Genomic DNA, 22,500 nt, shown 5'->3' on the forward strand with positions numbered 1-22,500 from the left:
ATTTTCGGTCCTGGAGGTTTTGCTAAATATGATTAGAAGGGACCGTCTGATTAAAGGTATTCAGGTCGGAGCCAAACAATATAAATTGAAAGCTTTCGCAGATGACCTAGTTTTGACGTTACAGGAGCCAGAATCTAGCACGAAAAGAGTATTAGAACTGATTCAAGAATTTGGTCATGTGGCAGGATTTAAGTTGAACAAGTTAAAAACTAAAGTTCTTGAGAAAAATTTAACACCAATTGAGAAAGAGAGGTTTCAGAAGGAGACAGGTTTATCATTAGTTAAGAAAGTAAGATACCTGGGGGTTAATATGACTGCTAAGAATCTAAATTTATTTAAAGATAACTATGAGAAATGTTGGACAGAGGTGAAAAAAGATTTGGAAATATGGTCAAACTTGAAGCTTTCCTTGTTGGGTTGAATTGCAGCTATAAAGATGAATGTATTGCCAAAAATGTTAGTTCTGTTTCAGTCATTGCAAATTTTGGACAAGATGGACTGTTTCAAGAAGTGGCAGAAAGTCATTTCTAGATTTGTCTGGCAGGGCAAGAAGCCTAGAATAAAATTTAAAATACTAACCGATGCAAAGGAAAGATGTGGATTTGCCCTGCCAGACCTTAAACTTTACTATGAATCAGCAGCATTCTGCTGGTTGAAAGACTGGCTGCTTCTTGAGAATACAGACATTTTGGACTTAGAAGGTTTTAACAATGTTTTTGGGTGGCATGCATATTTGTGGTACGACAAGGTTAAAGCACATAAAGCATTTAAAAACCATATTGTCAGGAAAGCATTGTTTAATGTCTGGATAAGATACAAAGACTTATTGGAAAATAAAACCCCAAGGTGGCTGTCACCAATGGAAGCAAAGGCTCAGAAAAAGCTCAATATGGAGGCCAAATGGCCGAAGTATTGGGAAATATTGGAACAAGAAGGAGACAAATTGAAATTGCAGAGTTTTGAGAAACTAAAAGATAAAGTGCGAGACTGGCTTCATTATTATCAAATAAGAGAGGCCTATAACGTGGACAAAAAAATTGGCTTCCAGGTGGAAAAATCAAAATTGGAAACAGAACTGTTAGATCCCAAAACTAAAATACTTTCAAGAATGTATAACTTGCTGTTAAAATGGAATACGCAGGATGAAACGGTTAAATCTGCTATGATTAAATGGGCACAAGACATTGGTCATAACATTATGTTTGCTGACTGGGAACAGTTGTGGACCACCGGTATGAAATTTACGGCATGTAATGCCTTGAGAGAGAATATTATGAAAATGATCTACAGGTGGTACATGACACCAGTCAAGCTTGCAAAAATCTACCATGTGCCCAATAATAAATGTTGGAAATGTAAAGAGAATGAAGGTACATTCTTTCACCTTTGGTGGACGTGCCCAAAGATTAAGGCTTTCTGGGAGATGATATATAATGAAATGAAAAAGGTATTTAAATATACCTTCCTGAAGAAACCAGAGGCCTTTCTCCTGGGCATTGACGGCCAATTGGTGCCAAAGGAGGACAGAACTTTCATTATGTACGTAACAACAGTAGCAAGAATACTTATTGCAAAGTATTGGAAGACACAAGATTTACCCACCCTGGAAGAGTGGCAGATGAAGGTGATGGACTATATGGAATTGGCGGAAATGACTGGCAGAATCCGAGATCAGGGAGAAGAGTTCATGGAAGAATATTGGAAGAAATTTAAAGACTACATGCAGAAACACTGTAAAATTAATGAATGTTAAAATGATGTTGGATTGAAAATAAGTGGTATTAGCAACAAAATCAACGAGAATATGCAAAAATGAATTGATATTGGATGAATATAGAGTTACCAAATGTTAAGATACAGAGTTAAAGTAAGGGAAAGAGGGTAAGGATTTGCTGATTTGATTATGTAAATGGGAATACAAAAAGGGGAGGTGTGAGGATGTCAAAGAAATAAGCAAAGGAGCTTAAAGTTATGAAAAACGGATTTAATTTTAACTTCTTTATTTTTTCTTCGTCTTTTATATGTTGTTGTTTTTTATTATCGCCATTTTTTTCTTTTTTCATGTATTTTTTGTCTTTTTTCATGTATTTTCTTTTTTATTTGCTTTTGTATTTATGCTTTTGTAAAACTTTAATAAATATCTATGAATCTTCCCCTTCAAAGCATAAATGTGTTTTATTCTGGATTGCTTTATTTCATGTTTTAATGTGTTGCAAGCAGATTTGAGTTTTTTTACTGTAAGATATAAAGTGGTATAGAATTATTATTTTTCAAAAAAAATGCTTTATTGGACTTAAACAAAGAAAAAAAACATACATTCATGCCCATTGTTTACAAATAAAAGAAAATTAAGAGAAACCTATATTTTCTGACAAAGAAAATATTCTTAATATACATATGACTTCCCGTCGTCTCCATACTTCATTTAACCAGTGTGGTGTAGTGGTTAAGAGCGGTAGTCTCGTAATTTGGGGAACCGGGTTCGCGTCTCCGCTCCTCCACATGCAGCTGCTGGGTGACCTTGGGCCAGTCACACTTCTCTGAAGTCTCTCAGCCCCACTCACCCCACAGAGTGTTTGTTGTGGGGGAGGAAGGTAAAGGAGAATGTTAGCCGCTTTGAGACCCCTTTGGGTAGTGATAAAGTGGGATATCAAATCCAAACTCTTCTTCTTCACCATTACTGACTTACAGTATTGCAAAAACATATCCACTTGTTGTATAATAAAATATTATTTCTCCTTTTTCTTACTTAAAACAGCTACAGAGGCTGTTCAAAGGCTGTAACCGATTTCAAGCTGCAACAACTTTTCTTAAGATATCTTCTTAAAACTTCCCATTTTGAAATACCGTATTTTTCGCTCGATAACACGCACCTGACCATAACACGCACTTAGTTTTTAGAGGAGGAAAACAAGAAAAAAAATCTGAATGAAACAGTGGATGTATCATATTTGTGCTTCATGCTGTGGCCACAGTCATGTGATTTGACGGTGAGTTTGGGGTAGCCCAATGCAAAAATCCTGAGGATTCATGTGGATCCATGCTTTGTAACCACGTTTTTGTGCCATTGCAGCCCCAGGCAACAGTGGGTGCGTGATTTTTTTGGTGCAGGCTGTAGCCATGGACATGCTATGTGATCTGATGGTGAATCTGGGGTGACCCAATGCAAAGATCCTGAGGATTCATGTGGATCCGTGCTTTGTAACCACGTTTTTGCACCATTGCAGCCCTGTTTTTGCATCAGATCATTGCTATGTGATCTGATGGTGAATTTGGGGGGGGGCCAATGCAAAGATCCTGAGGATCCATGTGGATCCGTGCTGTGTAACCACGTTTTAAGTGGGGAGGGAAGGAAAAACATAGAAGGGACAAGGAGCACGAGAGGGGTGTGCGGAGAAGCAGCTGGCTAAGAATGCAAGAAAGGGGATTAAAGGGGGGGAAAGGAAGGCAAAAGTCCCCCCACCCACCCAAGCCAGCCCCCCCCTCTCTCTCCTGCATGTTTTCCGCTGCCTGCGAGTCCCTAGACGCAGCAGCAGCAGCAGCAGCACCGGAGCACGGAGAGGAGCTCTGCTTTCCCCTCTGCTTGCCTGGAGGGGAGGGGATTTGCCTGCTCTTCCGTTTGAGCAAACACAGTAATGAAACAGAAGTGGGTGGGCAGTAAGACCCTGAGGCAGAATGCAGGAAAGCAGCAGCCTCCTCTCCTCCATGATGGTGTGATATGATTTTTGCCTGATTTTTGCCCTGTACTTGGGACAGTCAGCTCCAGGGACCACACATTCACTCAATAACACGCACAGACATTTCCCCTTACTTTTTAGGAGAAAAAATCTGCGTGTTATAGTGGGGGAAATACGGTAAATACTTGTTTTGAATTATCTTTTATTTTTTCGGTTGGTTTCGCTACCTCTGCATATTAGACCAATTCTTGTAACCGTTCTAACCTAGAAGGAACTTTATCACTCTTCCAATTTGTCGCTATTAGGACTCTAGCGGCAACAGTGGTGTATAAAAAGACCTCTCTTACATTTCTAGGAATATCGGCGCCTGTGATAAAAAGGCTTCTGGTTTTTTTGTGAAACAAACATTTAACATTTTTTAAAGTTCTATATAGATGTCATCCCAGAAAACCTTGATTTTTTTTTTACATAGCCACCACATATGGAACATTGTGCCTGTTCCTTCTCCACATCTCCAAAAATTACTAAAAACATTTTTATACATTTTTGAAAGTTTCCATGGGGTCAAATACCAATAGTATTGCATTTTTTTGGAAATGTTACCTCAAGGTTTAGCATTCTGTGAATTTCAGATTTACTTTCCATAAATTTTCCCACTTTCATATCTGTGTTATATCCAAACTCCTGGGCCCATTGAATCATGACAGCTTTAATCTCCTCCTCCTTCCCAGTCAAGAAGAAGAAGAGTTTGGACTTGATATCCCGCCTTTCACTCCCCTTAAGGAATCTCAAAGCAGCTAACAATCTCCTTTCCCTTCCTCCCCCACAACAAATACTCTGTGAGGTGAGTGGGGCTGAGAGACTTCAAAGAAGTGTGACTAGCCCAAGGTCACCCAGCGGCTGCATATGGAGGAGTGGAGACGCGAAGCCAGTTCACCAGATTACAAGTCCACCGCTTTTATTAATAGTTGTTTTCACACACAAAATCAGTGTGATACCTTGGTTTACGAACTTAATCTGTTCAGGAAGTTCATTCTAAGCCATAGCGTTCTTAAACCAAGGCATGCTTTTCCATAGAAAGTAATGGAAAATGAATTAATCCATTCCAGACAATGAAAAACAACCACTAAAACAGCAATTTAACATGAATCTTACTATCTAACAAGACCACTGATCCATAAAAGGAAGGCAATAATCAATGTACTGTACAATAAAATAAATAAGACAGTATTGTAGATGATAAAACTCAAAATTAATATTTTTTTCTTACATGCACTGATGATAGTAATTGTTTGTATGGGGGGCTTTTATACATTTCTGCAGTCACATTATCAACCAGTAGCTGACCTGGGTTCCACACAAGTCACAAGCAACAGTCAAAAGTCATTGCCATAAAACAAAGAACAAGTCACAGTTAAAAAGAAAAGCCACACAAACAAAAAATCAAAAAAATGGCAAAGACAAAAGCTCCAAATAACACCTCTGTGTTGTGTGGGTGCTCTGGACTCAACAGCCGACAGACTCAACAGGAAGCCTCAGATTAGCAGCGGGGGACTCAATTTACAAATGGAACACATTCAACAGGAAGCGGAACATGTTCTGTTTCCAAGTTGTTCATAAACTAATCTGTTCTTAAACCAAGGTACCACTGGAGTTGGCACTGTGAATACGATTAACCCACATATTGTGAAAAATATCCATTGTCCTGATTCAGTCCACAAGTGACAGCACTGAACCTCTTGGTTCATTGTCATGCTAGTCTGCCTTTGAGGTTCATTTGTTCCAAAGAAGTAAGCAAAATAAAGTGCATGTGTTTCCACACTGCCCCATCCAAAAACCCCTCAAATTATGTCCAGTGTCAACTCTAGCATTCTAGAACTCTATGTAAAAGAATGAACATCGAGTGAATGTTCACTAAGTTTCTCACGTTGACGGAAGCTCTTTCCACACTCCAAGCATTTAAAGTGTTTCACCCCTGTGTGAGTACGTTTATGTAAAGTAAGGTGTGTACTCTGACGGAAACTCTTTCCACACTCCATACATTTAAATGGTTTCTCCCCTGTATGGGTTCGATGATGAATATTAAGGGAGCAACTTTCGCTGAACCTCTTTCCACACTCCATACATTTAAAGGGTTTCTCCCCTGTGTGAGTTCGTTGATGAGAATTAAGCTGATTCTTCCAAATGAAGCTCTTTCCACACTCCATACATTTAAAGGGTTTATCCCCTGTGCAAGTATGTTTATGTAAAGTAAGTTGTGCACTCTGATGGAAACTTTTTGCACACTCCATACGTTTCCCCCCTGTGTGAGTTCTCTGATGTTTACGAAGTTTATCACATCGACTGTAGCTCTTTCCACACCCTAAGCATTTAAACTGTTTCACCCTTGTGTGAGTTTGCTGGTGTGGTCTAAGGGCTCCACTGTGACTGAAGCTCTTTCCACATTGCATACATTTAAATGGTTTCTCCCCCGTGTGAGTTTGCTGATGTGAAGTGAGGTGTGTCTTTCGTCTGAACCACTTTCCACACTCTAGACATTCAAATGGTTTCTCCCCTGTGTGAGTCCGTTGATGTACACGAAGTGAACTAATATGACGGAAGCTATTTCCACACTCCATACATGTGAATGGCTTTTCCCCTGTGTGAATTAGTTGATGTTTTCTAAGTGTTCCCCTGTCACGGAAGCTCTTTTTACACTCCATACATTTAAATGGTTTCTCCCCTGTGTGGGTGTAATGATGTAAAGTAAGGCCTGCATTTTCTCTGAAGCTCTTTCCACACTCCATACATTTAAATGGTTTCTCCCCTGTGTGACTTCGATGATGCATATGAAGGGTCCAACTTTCGCTGAAGCTCTTTCCACACTCCATACATTTAAATGGTTTCTCTCCTGTGTGAGTCCGTTGATGTCTTTTAAGATTTCCACTCTCACTGAAGCACTTCCCACACTCCACACATTCATATTGTTTTTCCCCTGTATGAATTCGCTGATGTAGTTTAAGAACGTCATTACGACTATAACTCTTACCGCATTCCATACATTTAAATGGTCTTTCCCCCGTGTGAGTTCGTTGATGATTTGAAAGCGTCACCCTCTGACAGAAGCTCTTTCCACACTCATTACACTGAAATGGTTTTTCCCCTGTGTAAGTTTGTTGATGGTTTGTAAGGTTTCCACCATCAATAAAACTCATTCCACGTTCTGCAGAGTTATGTCGATTGTCTGCGTCACCTGCTTTGGAGGAAAAGGGAGAAATGCTTTTAGGGTTTCAAAGAACATCTTTGAATGAAGGGCGATATATAAATTACATACATAATTATAATTGTCTAGAAAAAAATAAAAGTGGTAGAAGTGATTCAAAAAAATAAATTTTCTGTAATTACTAAAAGCATTTCCCCAACACCCTTTGCCCATATTTCTGTATTAGTTTAGGTAATCATCATCATTTAATCATGTAGTGGGGGGGGGGAACATGTAAAATCAAAACGCTGTGAGAGGAAAAAGGTTTCTGGCTTCTCTATGAAAGCAGATTCCAGAAACAAAGAGGAGCATGGGAAAAGGCCTCTCTGCCTCCTTCTTCCTGCCTTTTCTATCCTCTCCATCTTTTCCCCTTGTCAATGTGTTTCCCCCCTCCTGTCTCCATCCATCCCTGCCCTTTTCCCCTGCAACTCACCAGATCTCTCTGAGGGCCCTGGGAGGGAATGCTCAACAGTTTTGGAGAGGGATGCAGAAGGCAGCCTGACCAAGTCAACCGTCCATCTTCCTCCTTCCATCCTCGCTAGGTTTGCAGAATCGGACTCTTTCATCCTTCCTGAGGAGCTCCCAAGCGAAAACGAGCCGCAGGTTCCTGAGGGATGTAGAAACAAAGGGAGCCTCACGTTTAGCTGTTGAAGGATAAGTCTTTCACTGTTTCCATGGTGAAAGAGGGTGCCTTCCTCCTGAAACCCACCAAGCAAGAAAAATAGGTCCTGCCCCAATGTGGAATAAATGAATAAAAATGAATCCTTAGCTGAATCAAAGGATTCTTCCTAAACTCCTTTCCTTGTTGAGGGTGCAATTAAGACTAAGAAACAGGGTGTTATCTGTGAAAGAATGTGTTCAAGGCCCATGCTGAACCTGAGAGTGATAGATTTATAGTTCTGTCGAGATAACAAGGTGACTCGAGATCACAAGGAGAAATAGCAGATGATAGTTTAAGAACTAGTACGCATGCTTCATGAACACACACCCCTCAAGGAGAAATGAAAAGAAAACCCAGCTGCCTATATGGTTGGGATAAATAATAATAATAGGGATATTACAATTTATCTAGGAGACCGTTGTAAGCAGATGAAAACATTAGAAGGATTTTAACTGCACTTGTAAGGTATTAAAGATTATGGATAACTTGGATGAACAGAAAAATATGGACAATGGACTTATATGCAGTTGTAGATGGTAATATTAGGACCAACGGAGGGGATGGGGGGAAGCCACAAGATTCAGGGTAATCTCCATTTATGGATTTGTTTTTATTTTTTTTTGTAATAATTTTTTTTTGTTTGTTTAAAAAAATCCAGATTTTTTTTTTTTTAAGAACCTTGCCCAAGAAGGGGAGATTAGCAACTAAGCCAGCAGTCCTGAAGTGGAAATAGCACCTAACATTCAAAAGCCTGGGAGAAGGTTTTCCTCTTCACCATCCATCTATCGATCCTTCTGTGTCCCTATCTCCACTCCATAGGAACTCACCAGATGTCTCTGAGTGTCCTGGGAGAAAACGCCCAGAGGTTTTGGGGAGGGATGCAGGAGGCAGTCTGATAAGGTCAACTGTCCATCTTCCTCCTTCCATCCTTGCTAGGTTTGCAGGTTCAGCCGCTTTGGTCCTTCCTGAGGAGCTCAGAAGATGCAGGTCCCTGGGAGGGAGGGAGGAAGAAGCAAAGGGAGCCTCAGAGGCCCTGCAGGGATTCTCCTGCCCAGAACATTCTGCAGCCTCTAGAAAAGCCCCAAAGGGGTTCCCCCTTCCCAACAGGAGCCCCATTTTTAAGGTTTTTTTGAGTGATACCAATTCAATCTGTCCTCTCCCCATGGGGGCTTCCTTATGAGTAAATCTGCACAGGTCTGCTCTGCATATTCCTCCTCTTCTGTGACACCTAGAAACATGTACCAGGTGAATACTTTGGAGAAGACTGCTCCACTCCCTTCCTCCAGCCAGGGCTTTCTTGAATTTTGTGTGTGTGTGGGGGGGGTCATTTCCCCCTCCAGCTCCCATCCATTCATTTCTCCTCCACACACAACCCCCTGGAACTCAGCACACCTCTCCTAGCCTCGGATAGCAATGATGATGATCAGATCCAGCCTCTTTCAAAATATTTCGCAGACCTCAAAGTTTAAACAAGTCGTGGGGGCGGGGGGGGGGGGGGGAGAGAAGCCAAGGCAGCCCCAGACCGCTGCAGAGATTTCCCTCCCTAAGAGGCACCCCAGCAACCCCTCCTACAGGAAAAGAAGGGTTACTTGCTCCTGAACGCCAGCAGACTCATGCCTGAAAGCGGCTCTCCTTCACTCCACCATTAAAAAACACTCCTTTCCTTCGGACTTCATTTTTTTTCTGCCATCTTGGAAATCTTGCCTCTGGAGATTTCCCTGCCAGTGCTCAAGATGGAGCCCTTTCTCCCAAAGGACACATCTCTCTCTTGTTGTAGCCTCACAAGGACTGCTTGCTGCTTGCTGCCTGCTGCCCAGGAAGACTCCCCTGAGTGAGTGCCTGAGGGCCCTGCTCTTGCCACTTACCATCTGGCCTGGGGTGGGGCCTGAAGCCTCACAAGGACTGCTTGCTGCTTGCTGCCTGCTGCCCAGGAAGACTCTCCTGTGTGAGTGCCTGAGGGCCCTGCTCTTGCCACTTACCATCTGGCCTGGGGCGAGGCCTGAAGCCTCACAAGGACTGCTTGCTGCTTGCTGCCTGCTGCCCAGGAAGACTCCCCTGAGTGAGTGCCTGAGGGCCCTGCTCTTGCCACTTACCATCTGGCCTGGGGCGGGGCCTGAAGCCTCACAAGGACTGCTTGCTGCTTGCTGCCCAGGAAGACTCCCCTGAGTGAGTGCCTGAGGGCCCTGCTCTTGCCACTTACCATCTGGCCTGGGGTGGGGCCTGAAGCCTCACAAGGACTGCTTGCTGCCCAGGAAGACTCCCCTGAGTGAGTGCCTGAGGGCCCTGTTCTTGCCACTTACCATCTGGCCTGGGGTGGGGCCTGAAGCCTTACAAGGACTGCTTGCTGCTTGCTGCCTGCTGCCCAGGAAGACTCCCCTGAGTGAGTGCCTGAGGGCCCTGCTCTTGCCACTTACCATCTGGCCTGGGGCGGGGCCTGAAGCCTCACAAGGACTGCTTGCTGCTTGCTGCCTGCTGCCCAGGAGGACTCCCCTGAGTGAGTGCCTGAGGGCCCTGCTTTTGCCACTTACCATCTGGCCTGGGGTGGGGCCTGAAGCCTCACAAGGACTGCTTGCTGCTTGCTGCCTGCTGCCCAGGAAGACTCCCCTGAGTGAGTGCCTGAGGGCCCTGCTCTTGCCACTTACCATCTGGCCTGGGGTGGGGCCTGAAGCCTCACAAGGACTGCTTGCTGCCCAGGAAGACTTCCCTGAGTGAGTGCCTGAGGGCCCTGCTCTTGCCACTTACCATCTGGCCTGGGGTGGGTCCTGAAGCCTCACAAGGACTGCTTGCTGCTTGCTGCCTGCTGCCCAGGAAGACTCCCCTGAGTGAGTGCCTGAGGGCCCTGCTCTTGCCACTTACCATCTGGCCTGGGGTGGGGCCTGAAGCCTCACAAGGACTGCTTGCTGCCCAGGAAGACTCCCCTGAGTGAGTGCCTGAGGGCCCTGCTCTTGCCACTTACCATCTGGCCTGGGGTGGGGCCTGAAGCCTCACAAGGACTGCTTGCTGCTTGCTGCCTGCTGCCCAGGAGGACTCCCCTGAGTGAGTGCCTGAGGGCCCTGCTTTTGCCACTTACCATCTGGCCTGGGGTGGGACCTGAAGCCTCACAAGGACTGCTTGCTGCTTGCTGCCTGCTGCCCAGGAAGACTCTCCTGAGTGAGTGCTTGAGGGCCCTGCTCTTGCCACTTACCATCTGGCCTGGGGTGGGGCCTGAAGCCTCACAAGGACTGCTTGCTGCTTGCTGCCTGCTGCCCAGGAAGACTCCCCTGAGTGAGTGCCTGAGGGCCCTGCTCTTGCCACTTACCATCTGGCCTGGGGTGGGGCCTGAAGCCTCACAAGGACTGCTTGCTGCTTGCTGCCTGCTGCCCAGGAAGACTCTCCTGTGTGAGTGCCTGGGGGCCCTGCTCCTTCCTGCCACTTACCATCTGGCCCAGGGCGGGACCTGACAGGCCTCACTAGGACCGTTGTTGTTACTGCCGGGAGGGCACAGAGTGTTTATAAAATGTTTTTTTAAAAAAATTTCTTTTGGATTTTTTGTATGTGGGGGGGTGGGGGTGGGATGGATGTTTGGTTGGGTTTAGGGAATTTTTTATTTTACTTTGATGTTTTTGTAATTTTTACATTTTTTTGTTTGTATTGTTTTATTGGTTTTGTTTGTTTGTTTAAGGTGTTATTTTGTTCTTAGGGGGAGGGGTCAGGGCTGCCGGGGAGTGGGCCCCAGCCCACAAAATGGCTGGGGCATGTTCCACAGGGGGGATGCACTGGGACAACCGATCTCAGTGATCACGGGTAGGAGGAGGAGTTACGCTAAGACCAGACCATGTCATTACAGAGGGGGCAGGTTTAGTCATTGTCTGAGGACTATTCCTGCCTCCGGGTCTGGTCCTGACCGGATGGATACTAGAATCAGCAAGGGATACCCACATGACCTGAAGGTGCTGCTGTGCAATGCCAGGTCAATGATTCATAAGACCACTGCCATCCATGACTTGATCATGGATGGAGGACTTGACCTGGCATGTGTAACAGAGACTTGGTTGGATGAAGCAGATGGGCCTGTCCTTGCCGCTGCTTGTCCACCAGGTTTCTCTTACGCACAGCAACCCAGGTCATGTGGGCGGGGAGGGGGGGTTGCAGTGATTTTTAGGAAGTCATTAGTTTGCACCAGGCGTCCTATTGGGAAGACCCAGTTTTCTGAGTGCATGTTCTGGAAGTTGGGCAATAGGGGCAGTACAGGATTCCTTTTGGTGTACCGACCTCTCCGCTGCACCAAGGATTCCCTGCCCGAGCTGCTTCAGGTAGTGGCGGATGTTCTCCTGGAGACACCTAGCTTGGTCGTCCTAGGGGATTTTAACATCCATGCCGACACGACCTTACAAGGGGCCGCTCGGGACTTCGTGGAAAGCATGGCCTCCATGGGGCTGTCCCTGAATAAGTCTGGCCCAACCCATAGCCGCGGACATGCCTTGGACCTGGTGTTTACCTCTATGGATGTTGGTGATCTGACACTAAGTAAAAGCGAAACGAAAGAAGTGCCATGGTCAGATCACTTCCTGGTGCAACTGGACTTCTCTGCGACCCATCCCCTCTGCAGGGAGGTGGGACCAATTCGGATGGTCCGCCCCCGCCACTTAATGGATCCAAATGGTTTCCAGAGAGTGGTAGGGGATGCTTTATCCCATGTTGATGGCCTTTCAGCTGATTCCCTGGTGGCCCGCTGGAATGAAGAGTTAACCAGGGCTATTGACTGTTTGGCTCCGAAGCGCCCTCTCCAATTGCATGGAGCCCGGACAGCCCCGTGGTTTTCCACGGATCTGAGGGCAATGAAACAATAGTTGAGACGGCTAGAGTGCCGGTGGCGGATAACTCATTCTGAATCTGACCGGACACAGGTTAGAGCTCAACGTCGAGCCTACCAAGTGGCGATAGCGACGGCGAAGAAGAATTTCTTCACCGCCTCTATTGCATCTGCAGAAAACAGCAGCAGGAGACTTTTTCAGGTGGTTCACAATTTAGCGGAAAACCACCTGCAACATCGGGGCCCAGTACGGGCCACATGTTCTCCTGCAATGATTTTGCAAAGTTTTTTGCAGATAAAATCGCTCAGATTTGGGAAGAAGTAGACTCCACCGTGGGAGCAGGGCCGGGGCGGGAGAGTGCTAGAGTCCTGTCTGGTCAAGTTGAGTGGGGTCAATTCCAATCTGTTACCTCCGAGGATGTGGACAGGCTGCTTGGATGAGTGAAACCAACCACCTGTCTCCTGGATCCTTGCCCATCCTGGCTTATAAAAGCTAGCTGGAAAGGACTGGGCAATGGGCTTTGTGGGGTGGTGAATGCTTCCCTCCGTGAGGGAGCCTTCCCAGACACGCTGAAAGAGGCGGTTATTAAACCGCTTCTTAAAAAAAATCTTCAGATGCGGCCACGATGGCCAACTATCGCCCAGTCTCAAATCTTCCTTTCTTGGGCAAGGTGATTGAGCGAGTGGTTGCCGAACAACTCCAGGCACGCCTGGAAGAAGCGGACCATTTGGATCCCTTCCAGTCGGGATTCAGGCCTCATCATGGGACTGAAACTGCCTTGGTCGCACTGGTTGATGATCTCCGGCGGGCTAGGGACAAAGGTGAGAGCTGTTTCCTAGTTCTGCTGGATCTCTCAGCGGCGTTTGATACCATCAACCATAACATCCTTCTGGACCGTCTTGAGGGGCTGGGAGCTGGGGGAACTGTCATACAGTGGTTCCGCTCCTTCCTCCTGGGCCGTGTTCAGAAAGTGGTGGTGGGAGATGAGTGTTCAGACCCCTGGGCTCTCACTTGTGGGGTGCCTCAGGGTTCTGTCCTCTCCCCCATGCTTTTCAACATTTACATGCAGCCGCTGGGAGAGATCATCAGGAGGTTTGGGCTGGGTGTTCATCAGTATGCGGATGATACCCAGCTCTACCTCTCTTTTAAATCAGAACCAGTGAAGGCGGTGAAGGTCCTGTGTGAGTGTCTGGAGGCAGTTGGAGGATGGATGGAGGCTAACAGATCAAGGTTGAATCCTGACAAGATAGAAGTACTGTTTTGGGGGGACAGGAGGCGGGCAGGTGTGGAGGATTCCCTGGTCCTGAATGGGGTAACTGTGCCCCTGAAGGACCAGGTGCGCAGCCTGGGAGTCATTTTGGACTCACAGCTGTCCATGGAGGCACAGGTCAAATCTGTGTCCAGGGCAGCTGTTTACCAGCTCCATCTGGTACGTAGGCTGAGACCCTATCTGCCTGCGAACTGTCTCGCCAGAGTGGTGCATGCTCTGGTTATCTCCCGCTTGGACTACTGCAATGCACTCTACGTGGGGCTACCTTTGAAGGTGACTCGGAAACTACAACTAATCCAGAATGCGGCAGCTAGACTGGTGACTGGGGGCGGCCGCCGAGACCATATAACACCGGTCTTGAAAGACCTACATTGGCTCCCAGTACATTTCCGAGCACAATTCAAAGTGTTGGTGCTGACCTTTAAAGCCCTAAACGGCCTCGGTCCAGTATACCTGAAGGAGCGTCTCCACCCCCATCATTCTGCCCGGACGCTGAGGTCCAGCGCCAAGGTCCTTCTGGCAGTTCCCTCATTGCGAGAAGCAAAGCTACAGGGAACCAGGCAGAGGGCCTTCTCGGTAGTGGCGCCCGCCCTGTGGAACGCCCTTCCAGCAGATGTCAAAGCGATAAACAACTACCTGACATTCAGAAGACATCTTAAGGCAACCCTGTTCAGGGAAGTTTTTAACGTGTGATATTTTGCTGTATTTTTGGTTTCTATGGAAGCCGCCCAGAGTGGCTGGGGAGGCCCAGCCAGATGGGCGGGGTATAAATAATAAATTGTTGTTGTTGTTGTTGTTGTTGTTGTTAACAAAATCTGCCCTTTTTCCTATTAGTAGGAGAAAATAACAGAGCCCAACCAGAGAATATTTAGAAGCAAAGCAGCTAGTAAGCCTGATCTTTATTGATCTGTTGCAACAGGGTCCTCATTCACCACGCACAGGACAGGAGGAACCCAGAACAATGGCGTGCAAGGCCTTATATAGACATTTTGAAATTGCCACCCTGTAGCTCAAGACCACCATCCCAGATAAATCAAACCTACATCACAGAAAAGGCGGTCTAAAACAGAAATTTGAATGTTGCTTTTCTCCTGTCCTTTATCTCCTGTCTGGCAGGTTACTTGATTGGATACCCTGGGGAGCCTGGCCAGTCTTTTGTACTGATAAATATTTAGTAATGATAAATACTTAGTTCCTGAGTCAGGTCACAGGCTCACCCTGTTCAAACACAGACATACCCTTAAGATAGGATTTGTGAAGGAAAGGACAACGGGGAGGCTTTTCCATTTTCCTTTAACCTTGCAGCGAAAACATTTGGTCAATTTGGGACAGTTTGGGAATCAAAAATGGTTCCAGGTTATGAACATTTAACATATATCTAAGACCTCAAAATTTCTATCACACACTCTCTCTACCCTAGGGGTGCAAACTTGAATTAAATATTGGGGGGGGGGGTTGTGGCAGCAAGCCTTGCTCCATATAATATCACATGATACAATGCACAGACAACCCCCAGGCCCCTCAAGTGTTTTACTGTGGGGGCCAAACCCCTCCCGGCCCCATGGAGTTGGCTCCAATGCTCCACCCCCCAAAACCATAGAACTGTGGAAATGGAAGGGACCCCAAGGGTCATCTAGTCCAACCCCCAGCAATGCTGGGGTCGCAAGGAAAGCATCGCCCAAGATGGAGGCCCACCTGAGGCATCTAATCATAAGCCTGCATTTTTATTAAAGCTTATATGTTTAATCAGGGCTTGTATTTTAAAATGAGCTTAAAGATTTTCAAATGTTTTATGCCAGGCAGAAGACCAGCTGCCTAAGAACCTTGGCAAAATGTTTTTACTCCTAGACAAGGGGGCCCCCTGATTTATAGCAGAAAACAATTCTCAAAGTCGTAAAAAGGGAATTACAGGCTGACAGCCAAGGTTACACTGACCCTACAAATTAAGGGTTGATAAATAGTAAAATGAGCCATATCTTCTTCCTAAGGTTAAAAAGGTCAAGAGCAGTGAAAAAGACAACTGGCTTGGCTGGCAGAAAGAGAGCATTTTTGGGAAGTCTTTTCTAAAGCTGTTTCTTTCTTAAACTAAGATCCTTTTAAGATTTCTTTTCCTTTTAAAAGGTTATTTATGTATTAAATATATTAGCTTAAATATAATTATGCAAAGGATTTAAGAAATGCTAGATTCTTATTTCATATAGTTGGAAGAGATCACAGGGGCCATCAGCCACCAGCCTCCTGCCAGACAGGAGACGCCATCGAGCACTCCTGATATATGGTTGTCAGGCCTTTTGTTTAGAAACCTTCAAATGAAGGAGATCACTCAATGTTGATGTGAACTCAAAATCCTTGACATATGTTTAAGATAAAAATTCAAGATTAACCATCTGTTTTGGAAGGCAATAGGGCAAGGAGGGCAAGAGGTGAGCTGGTAATTAAGATTCCTTGTTGAGACACATGTAAGATATATTACTACTTATTTGTCATTTATAGATAGAAGAATATATAGCTTTTTGATTTCCATAAAAGGCAAAAGGAAATGGGTGTATCTTTTGTGATTGGTTCTAGCAAACAGCCAATAGGAATTTCAACCAGGCTGATTGGACAGAGGCAGCCACAGGAGGAGCAAGGGGGCTGGATTAAGGAAATATAAGTGCTGGCCAGAATGGCAGGAGGCCAGGCCAGAGCTTGGTAACCATATACCACTGTGCCTCATATTTATTTGTCTGACAAATAAATTACTATTTTAATTTCTCTATTGCTGCGTTGAATATTTCATTCCAGCTAAGTGTTAACCACAAGCAGGGTGCTACACACCCTCTTTTCCCCACTTGGAGCCCCCTCTTCTCAAGGGGCGCCCACTTCCGAGCCCCCCCCCCCAACAACAACCCACTCCCCTCCACGGGGGTGCTGGGACCTCAGAGGCCTCGGGTCCCATGGCTTCCCTTCCCCCCACCCACCCAGGGGATCCTCCCATTCATCTCTCAGCCCCCCAACAGCCTCCTCTGCACCCCACCCCCCGCCGCCCCACAGCCTCCCCTTCGCCCAAAGGACTCACCGCCCCAGAGTCCTCCCAAGACAAGCCGAAAGAGGAGGCGAGGCGGAATGGACGGAGAGAGGGGCCTTTCCCAGGCCGCTCTAGGCAACCGGGCTCTCTCGCTCTCCTTAACCCTTACGCGGCCTCGCGTCTCAGAGATTCCTGCCCAGGGAAAAAGCTGGCGAGGCACCGAGAGGGATCGCGATCGCGTCGTGAGATCCCGCCAGATTTAGAACATGACTCGGCAAGGCTTCCAGGCTGGGAAAGGGGCATCCTTAGAGGCGAACTCCTAGGGAGCCACAAGCCCCCTGGGGTGGGGAATGACATATTGGAGGGGCGATAGGTGGGATGGCTCAGTGGGTACAGCCTGAGGCTCTTCATCTCAGGGTTGCGGGTTCGAGACTCATGTTGGGCAAAAGAGCCCTGCATTGCAGGGGGGTTGGACTAAATGACCCTCGGGTCCCCTTCCAACTCTAGGATTCAAACATCCTCAGGGGCGGCGGCGGAGGTCAGGACCAGGGTGCAAGACCAATATGGGGCTGGTTGGCTTACAATAAGGGAATCGGGGAATGGGAGAGATTCAAGGGGACCCGCGAGGGTCATCCAGCCCAACCCGCCGCGATGCTGGACTCTCCACGGAAGCATCCACGAGAGACGCCCTCCAACTGCCAGCCTGGTCCGCCGAGGATGCCATGCGCGGCCCCCTTTCAAAGCAAGAGGTTCTGTCCCTGGGGGGAGCGGGTGGGATGGAGGAAGTCAATGCAACCAGTGGCGTAGCGCGGGTTGTCAGCACCCCGGGGCAAGGCAAGTAATTTGCACCCCCTAACCCGTGGATTTGCGCACCCTAACCCTAACCCCCAGATGTTGCGCCCGGTGCAGCCGGGGCCCCCCCTGCACCCCCCACGCTACGCCACTGAATGCAACTCTGCGGAAGTAGAGGGAATATTCTCCACCCGCCACCCGCCCCGTGCAATCAAGTAAATAAATAAATAAATAAATAAATAAGACTTAACTAACTGACCTATCGCGTTGCAGATAGCTCGGTTCTGCACCCCTGATATAAATCCTGGCTATGCCCAGGCCTCTAGACTGGAGGTGGGCTCTGCAAAAAGGACACAGCGAGGCGAGATGCAGAAGCCGGCTGCGTCCTGAAGAAGGGGCTGCATCCTCTACCCCGGGGTCAAGAGAGAGGCAGTGGGGTGTAGTGGGTGGAAACACCTGTTCTGCCCTCCTTCCTTTTCCGCAGACGCTCAGCCAAAGCCCCCTGCTTCCTTTATTCCTCTATTGGGGGGAGAGGAGAACTGGGGACAGACGGAGGAGCGGAAAGCTTCCATTAAGCAGAAACCTAGTTCATCAGATGCACTTTGTGATGGCGAAATGAACTGGAGTCCAGGCAAACTGAAGCCCTGACGAATGAGCCATTACGCACTACTTTTGCCATTTGCTTTATGCATAATAATAATAATAATACTAAGATATCAAAATGACATGTGAGGGGCAGCGGTCTGGTGATGCAGTTCCCCCGAAATTCCGCCAGAGGGCTGGAGCCTCTCTCTGATTGGTTCCCAAGACGGAGGGGGCGGAGCCAGCACTTTTGGAGGGAAAATAGAAGGAGCTGTTTCTGAGGGGAGAGAGTTGGAGAAGGGCTTGACTTGAGAAGTTAGAATCAGATGGGGCTCAGGTTGAGGGGCAGGGCTTGATTTGAGAGGAGAAACAGGGCTAGATTTGAGAAGAGGGAGGGGGGGTTGTTTGGAGGTGGGTGGAGGATAGGATTTGTCTGAGGAAAAATTGGTTCTGATTTGAGTTGAACACCCACCCTGAGGAGACTGTCCACAGCGAGATGAAAGACCCCCTCAGCTTGGAGAGGGAGACCCAGTTGGGGGTCTGGGGAAGGTCTACGGACAGTAGTGTCCTGGGAGGGCTAACTGAGGCAGGAGCAGCAGAACCTGGGGGAATTCAGGCTCCCCCGGTCACCTTCCAGTCAGGAGGGGGCAGTTCTTCTAGGGTCAGGTGTGCGTACAGGAGCCAGGCCCTGTGACCAGGACAGGGGCCTTCCTAAGTTTGTTCTGAAGAGGCAAGGCGCAGCCTCACAGGTGAGGCTGATTGGTAACCCACAGCACCTGGTGGCAAGAGCTGGGAAGGGATACAGTGGGACCTCGGATTACATATGCTTCAGGTTACATACGCTTCAGCTTACAGACTCCACTAACCCAGAAATAGTACCTTGGGTTAAGAACTTTGCTTCAGGATGAAAACAGAAATCACACGGCAGCGGCGCAGCGGCAGCGGGAGGCCCCATTAGCTAAAGTGGTGCTTCAGGTTAAGAACAGTTTCAGGTTAAGAACAGACCTCCGGAACGAATTAAGTACTTAACCCGAGGTACCACTGTATACCCCTTCATGGATCACTGCCTTGCCATGGCGAAGGGGCTTGAATAACTCAGAGAAGCTATGAGCTATGCCGTGCAGGGCCACCCAAGATGGACAGGTCATAGTGGAGAGTTTTGACCAAACGTGATCCACCTGGAGCAGGAACCAGCAAGCCACTCCAGTATCTCTGCCAAGAAAACTCCATGGACAAAGGCAACAGGCATATAAAAGTTATGATGCTGGAAGATGAGCCCCTCAGGTCGGAAGGCGTCCAACATGCTACTGGGGAAGAGTGGAGGACAAGTACAAGTAGATTCAGAGCTGATGAAGCGGCTGGGCCAAAGCCGAAAGGACGCTCAGTTGCGGATATGCCTGGAAGCGAAAGGAAAGTCCAATGTTGTAAAGAAAAATATTGCATAGGAACCTGGAATGTAAGAACCATGAACCTGGGTAAGTTGGATGTGGTCAAAAATGAGATGGCAAGAATAAATATTGACATCCTGGGCATCAGTGAACTGGAATGGGCGAATTCAGTTCGGATGACCATCATATCTACTACTGTGGGCAAGAATCCCGTAAAAGAAATGGAGTGGCCCTCATAGTCAACAAAAGAATGGCAAAAGCTGTACTGGGATGCAATCTCAAAAATGATAGAATGATCTCGATACAAATCCAAGGCAGACCTTTTAACATCACAGTAATCCAAGTTTATGCACCAACCACTGGTGCTGAAGAAACTGAAATTGACCAATTCTATGAAGACTTACAACACCTTATAGAAATGACACCAAAGAAGGATGTTCTTCTCATTATAGGGGATTGGAATGCTAAAGTAGGGAGTCAAGAGATAAAAGGAACAACTGGCAAATTTGGCCTTGGAGTTCAAAATGAAACAGGGCAAAGGCTAATAGAGTTCTGCCAAGAGAACAAGCTGGTCATCACAAACACTCTTTTCCAACAATACAAGAGACAACTCTATACATGGACATCACCAGATGGGCAGCATCGAAATCAGATTGATTATATTCTCTGCAGCCAAAGATGGAGAAGCTCTATACAGTCAGCAAAAACAAAACCTGGAGCTGACTGTGGCTCAGATCATCAGCTTCTTATAGCAAAATTCAAGCTTAAACTGAAGAAAGTAGGAAAAACCACTGGGCCGGTAAGATACAATCTAAGACAGATCCCTTATGAATACGCAGTGGAAGTGAGGAACAGGTTTAAGGATTTAGATTTGGTGGACAGAGTGCCTGAAGAACTATGGATGGAGGATCGTAACATTATACAGGAGGCAGCAACTAAAACCATCCCAATGAAAAGGAAATGCAAGAAAGCAAAGTGGCTGTCCAACGAGGCCTTACAAATAGCAGGGGAGAGAAGGCAAGCAAAATCCGAGGGAGATAGTGAAAGATACAGGAAATTGAATGCAGATTTCCAAAAAATAGCAAGGAGAGACAAGAAGGCCTTCTTAAACGAGCAATGCAAAGAAATAGAGGAAAACAATAGAATGGGAAAAACCAGAGATCTGTTCAAGACAACTGGAGATATGAAAGGAACATTTCGTACAAAGATTACCATAATAAAAGACAAAAGTGGAAAGGACCTAACAGAAGCAGAAGACATCAAGAAGAGGTGGCAAGAGTACACAGAGGAACTATACCAGAAAGAAATGGATGGCTCGTACACCCCAGGTAGTGTGGTTGCTGACCTTGAGCCAGACATCCTGGAGAGTGAAGTCAAATGGGCATTAGAAAGCACTGCTAATAACAAGGCCAGTGGAAGTGATGATATTCCAGCTGAACTATTTAAAATTTTAAAAGATGATGCTGTTAAGGTGCTACACTTAATATGCCAGCAAGTTTGGAAAACTCAGCAGTGGCCAGAGGATTGGAGAAGATCAGTCTACATCCCAATCCCAAAGAAGGGCAGTGCCAAAGAATGCTCCAACTACCGCACAATTGCACTCATTTCACACGCTAGCAAGGTTATGCTTAAAATTCTACATGGAAGGCTCAAGCAGTATGTGGACCGAGAACTCCCAGAAGTGCAAGCTGGATTTCGAAGGGGCAGAGGAACCAGAGACCAAATTGCAAACATGTGCTGGATTATGGAGAAAGCTAGAGTTCCAGAAAGACATCTACTTCTGCTTCATTGACTATGCAAAAGCCTTTGACTGTGTCGACCACAGCAAACTATGGCAAGTTCTTAAAGAAATGGGAGTGCCTGATCACCTCATCTGTCTCCTGAGAAATCTCTATGTGGGACAAGAAGCTACAGTTAGAACTGGATATGGAACAACTGATTGGTTCAAAATTGGGAAAGGAGTACGACAAGGCTGCATTTTGTCTCCCTGCTTATTTAACTTATATGCAGAATTCATCATGCGAAAGGCTGGGCTGGATGAATCCCAAGCTGGAATTAAGATCGCCGGAAGAAATATCAACAACCTCAGATATGCAGATGACCCAACCTTGATGGCAGAAAGTGAGGAGGAATTAAAGAATCTTTTAATGAGGGTGAAAGAGGAGAGTGCAAAATATGGTCTGAAGCTCAACATCAAAAAAACAAAGATCATGGCCACTGGTCCCATCACCTCCTGGCAAATAGAAGGGGAAGAAATGGAGGCAGTGAGAGATTTTACTTTCTTGGGGTCCATGATCACTGCAGATGGTGACAGCAGCCACGAAATTAAAAGACGCCTGCTCCTTGGGAGGAAAGCAATGACAAACCTAGGCAGCATCTTAAAAAGCAGAGACATCACCTTGCCAACAAAGGTCCGTATATTTAAAGCTATGGTTTTCCCAGTAGTGATGTATGGAAGTGAGAGCTGGACCATCAAGAAGGCTGATCGCCGAAGAATTGATTCTTTTGAATTATGGTGCTGGAGGAGACTCTTGAGAGTCCCATGGACTGCAAGAAGATCCAACCTCTCCATCCTTAAGGAAATCAGCCCTGAGTGCTCACTGGAAGGACAGATCCTGAAGCTGAGGCTCCAATACTTTGGCCACCTCATGAGAAGAGAAGCCTCCCTGGAGAAGACCCTGATGTTGGGAAAGATGGAGGGCAGAAGGAGAAGGGGGCGACAGAAGAGGAGATGGTTGGATAGTGTTTTCCAGGCGGTCACGAAGAGTCGGACACAACTAAACAACTAAACAACAACAATAATATATACTGTCTGTGTGTATATATATATATGTGGGCATCACTTTCACGGCAATATATATATATATAGATTGCTGTGAAAGTGATGCCCATGAGGGCCCCTATCCTCCAGCCAGGCTGGTTTCGCACCGAAGACTCAAATCCAGCGCCCTTCTCTGCGGGATCCGGATCCCTCCCCCTGCCTAGACCCGAAAAACGCAGCTGGCGAGGCGCCCAGGTAGTGCTGTTTGGGGAGGAGAGGGAGGGGGAAGGGAATAGAGAGAGCCCGGCTGCCTAGAGAGGCCTGGGAA

General features: G+C 46.8%; 1 protein-coding gene across 1 annotated transcript in view; it reads right to left on the reverse strand.

Annotated features, from left to right (window-relative positions):
• The window catches only part of LOC307207507 (uncharacterized protein), a 30,782-nt gene extending 13,065 nt beyond the window's left edge, over positions 1 to 17,717 (reverse strand). Inside the window, exons 1-3 of the mRNA XM_079961470.1 lie at positions 17,701 to 17,717; positions 8,407 to 8,570; positions 7,352 to 7,525 (exon numbers count right to left, since the gene is read on the reverse strand). Coding sequence (XP_079817596.1) covers positions 7,352 to 7,525; positions 8,407 to 8,506 — 274 coding nt within the window. The 5' untranslated portion in view covers positions 8,507 to 8,570; positions 17,701 to 17,717. The remainder of the gene's footprint in view (positions 1 to 7,351; positions 7,526 to 8,406; positions 8,571 to 17,700) is intronic.
• Positions 17,718 to 22,500: the final 4,783 nt, after the last annotated feature.

Source organism: Podarcis cretensis, assembly GCF_951804945.1.
Source record: "Podarcis cretensis genome assembly, chromosome: 2".
Taxonomy (NCBI): domain Eukaryota; kingdom Metazoa; phylum Chordata; class Lepidosauria; order Squamata; family Lacertidae; genus Podarcis; species Podarcis cretensis.